We start from the raw sequence: 3,486 nt of genomic DNA, 5'->3' as shown, positions 1-3,486 counted from the left end.
TCAGTGTTCATTCCAAGTTGAACAGGAACATTTACACTTCCAAGTTTTGTATCAGTGCTTATTCCAAGTTGAAATGGAACATTTCATTTTGTCCATAGGAGTTTTACAATTCATCTACAAGACTAGTATAGAGTATCTTATAGTTGCTCAAAATACTTTTTACCATTCCGGGCTTTCTAAATTTTTAGACCATCTGTAATGCAGATACATGGTACTTGCAGTGCTAAAAGATAATTCATCCATCATTTGGATACCTTGATTCTCCTTGTCCAAGCTTCAGATTTTTGATTCTTTTGTGTTTAATAATATGGTAAACTACAGTATTTTTCATTACCCCACTTCTATGAACATTTCCTAATTTCTTGTAGCTAAATTTGATGATTCTGAGCGGCTTCGCCCTGAAGAATTGAATCAGCAAAACATTGAAGCTTTAGTTGCTGAGAGCAATTTGGTGGGTATCAAGTCAAGTTTGAAAACTTCTCATTTCAATGTCCTTAATCACCTATTAAGTAGTTCAGTGTTTGGGTTTTCATTATCTTATATCCAAAACAGAAGCATATATTGTTCTTATTTTTTGAGTTCACAAAAGTTTTCTTTGGAAAATCAAGCCCCCCAATCTCTGGGGTTCTATTCCATCACATCAAAGCATTTTGATGCTGAGAACAGCACATCAAAGTCCTCATTAGTTGTCAATATTTTGGAGCTATCTTATAATGACTTTATGCTGCAGAAAATGGAGGTACTTCCAGTGAGCGATCTGGACGTTGCCTTGCACAATTTTGTTAATAAGGATGAGAAAATGGCTTTTTATTCTTGTGTACAATACAACCTTGAGGGAACTCGAGTAAGTATGTCAGTTTCTTATGTGGTAGTCACTATAATCAGGGATATTGCTACATTCCATTTTTCTGCTGAACCTACGAATTGTTACTATGAATGTGTGATACTAAGCTTGAAACATTTCTTAACAGAGCAAAATAGCTTGTGATTCAGATCTGGTGAAATTCGAAGAAGATGATATAATTTTAAAAGTTGGAGAGTGCTTAGAGGTAAGAATTTTTAACTCTTTCACTGTGAGACCTTATGTACTACTTTTGTAGTGGTGGGGACAAATACTTCTTCTTTTTATGGTGGTGTTTAAGCCAGGTTGCGTGTACCTCGACTATTCCACCCGATACCTGCTATCTTTCACCAGTACAAATATGAGTAACTCTGCCCATAAGGCCATATAAGAAGAAATCACCTAGGTTTTTTTTGTCTTTGTTGGGATGTGAACCCTGGTCTCCAAGGCTTGTACCCCCACACTTCATGGAGCACTAGGACAAGCCCTTGGTTGCATGGTGGGGACATATACTTTCAACTCAACAACAACATAACTAGTGTGATCTCGTAGGTGTGGTTAGCCTTATTTCTATTGGGGAAAGATAGGTTGGGCACCCGTTCACTATCTTAAAAGGGGTGATAGTGCAGTCCAGGTCAACACATATAAAGATGGATTTCAAGTCTGGCCCTTAAGGTCCATTCATTATTGTTCACTACACAGTTCAGAGTGACACGGAAATTTGCACATGCTTGGTCACTTTCAGTCATCTCAACTGTACATGTGTTGCTAGTTAAAATTTGGCCAAAGATGGTATGCATCGGTATGATTAGAGCTGTACTCTTTTTGCTTGGATTTGGACGGATGGAGAAGTTCTTCCAAACATTCTATGACTGCGATTCACTATTTTGCATAATTTAACATATTGATATCTATTGTTCTTCATTTTACTTATCATTGTGGGCTTCTCTTGAGCTTGTAAATTGCACAATATCATTACTGGTATCTAATGTTCTGATCAAAAGAGATAAAGGTAACTTTCTATGTTATACGTTTCAGTCCCTTAGCTCTTGAATATTGATGTTTCAGGGTGTGAAAGCATATGTATTTTGTGTAACTTTTTAAATTACACCACAGCACTTTTGATTATATACACCATTTAGGCCGTAATTTATTTTATTTGCTTTTGCCCTCGCCTTTCCCTTCTTTATCTTTCATCTCTCCCTCTTTAAGGTTGATTTGATTTTTTAGTCAACCAAACTCAATATATACATTATTTTTTATTTGTTATGTTAAGACTTTTGAGTGTATTGGAATAATGCTATATAGCGTGTAGTAGTAATGATTGCATTAATAATTTAAGGCTACGTATAATATTTGTCATGAAGTGTGGAAAATTCTTGAAATCAGGCAGAGACTATTGATCTATGTCTAAAATGTTTGATTATGGGATTGTCTTATGCAATTAATATATTATAATAGAAGTAACTAATTATGCCTATATTGTACATAGGCTATTGGATATTGTCTGTTTAAACTTTAGTATGTATTAGTGTTGATTTTATCTGTCTTGATGTAAGAATAAGTCAATATTATTTAAAGGTAGTATATGGGCTTATCCTTTTTGCATATGAACATGAAAAAATATCATGTTCTACCAAGTTAGTACAAAGACATTCGGCTATATGTAGTTGAACTGTGTAATTTATGTTGTTATTACAATAAAAAAAGCAAACAACAAAACCAACCAAGCACGGGCCATAACTAATCTAGTTTAAATTCTATTTGGTATTCATTCTCACTGGTCCATTCATTTGTTTCAGGAAAGGAAAAGTGTGGAGGACTTTGGTGATGTTATTAGAGAAGGTGGAGGTGCATTTGAAAAGGGTCTCTTCCGAGGTGTCACCGGAATTTTAACATAACCTTTGGAAGGTGCTAAAGCTTCAGGAGTTGAGGGTTTTGTACATGGTGTGGGAAAAGGGTTAATTGGTGCTGCTGCTCGGCCTGTTAGTGGTGTTTGGATCTTTTGTCAAAAACAACTGAAGGTGCCAATGCTATGAGAATGAAAATAGCATCTGCTATTGCTTCTGAAGATCAACTCCGCTTCGAAGGAGGCTGCCTCGAGTGATAAGTGGTGATAATCTTGTTTGACCCTATGCTGAGTTTAAATCACAAGGACAGGTAGAGAACTTGGTTGTTACTTTGCTGTTGTATTTCTTGTTTTCCTCTTTCCTATTTTGTGACATTCCAATATGCTTGCTTGAACATGAGATTTGATAAGGAAATATAGCAATATGCAACACATTAATTTGGACCAGCTATTATTGACCCTTGCTTCCTTTCTTTCCCACAATTTGAAATACCAATATACTTGATCATAAGATCAGAAGGGGAAGTACCAAATATTTGAGTCATTGAAATAGGAATAGTACCAGTGATGTTAATCTTAACTAAGTTGGTGGGAATTATAAGCTCCCTGTACGTGGAAATAATGGTAGATGAGAGGTCCTTCCTATGGTCAAAACATTGTAGAGCAGAGAAAGTATGGCATTTTAGATGTGCACCATAAGATTCATGAGAAAGCATTGAGCATGAATCTTATAGTCAAGATAGTATCTCCCTAACTAGCTGAATATAGAGCAATCTGAAGCTTCGTGTTGTACTAA

At 35.7% G+C, this 3,486-nt stretch overlaps 1 protein-coding gene across 1 annotated transcript in view; it reads left to right on the top strand.

The window, feature by feature from the left end:
• LOC125870051 (double-strand break repair protein MRE11-like) overlaps positions 1–2,948 on the top strand; it is a 9,377-nt gene extending 6,429 nt beyond the window's left edge. The window contains exons 6-10 of the mRNA XM_049550417.1: positions 365–451; positions 731–844; positions 972–1,073; positions 2,644–2,719; positions 2,866–2,948. Of these exons, the coding sequence (XP_049406374.1) occupies positions 365–451; positions 731–844; positions 972–1,073; positions 2,644–2,719; positions 2,866–2,948 (462 nt within the window). The remainder of the gene's footprint in view (positions 1–364; positions 452–730; positions 845–971; positions 1,074–2,643; positions 2,720–2,865) is intronic.
• Positions 2,949–3,486: the final 538 nt, after the last annotated feature.

This window comes from Solanum stenotomum, chromosome 7 (assembly GCF_019186545.1).
Source record: "Solanum stenotomum isolate F172 chromosome 7, ASM1918654v1, whole genome shotgun sequence".
Classification (NCBI taxonomy): domain Eukaryota; kingdom Viridiplantae; phylum Streptophyta; class Magnoliopsida; order Solanales; family Solanaceae; genus Solanum; species Solanum stenotomum.
This window is presented reverse-complemented; position numbering and strand designations above follow the sequence as displayed.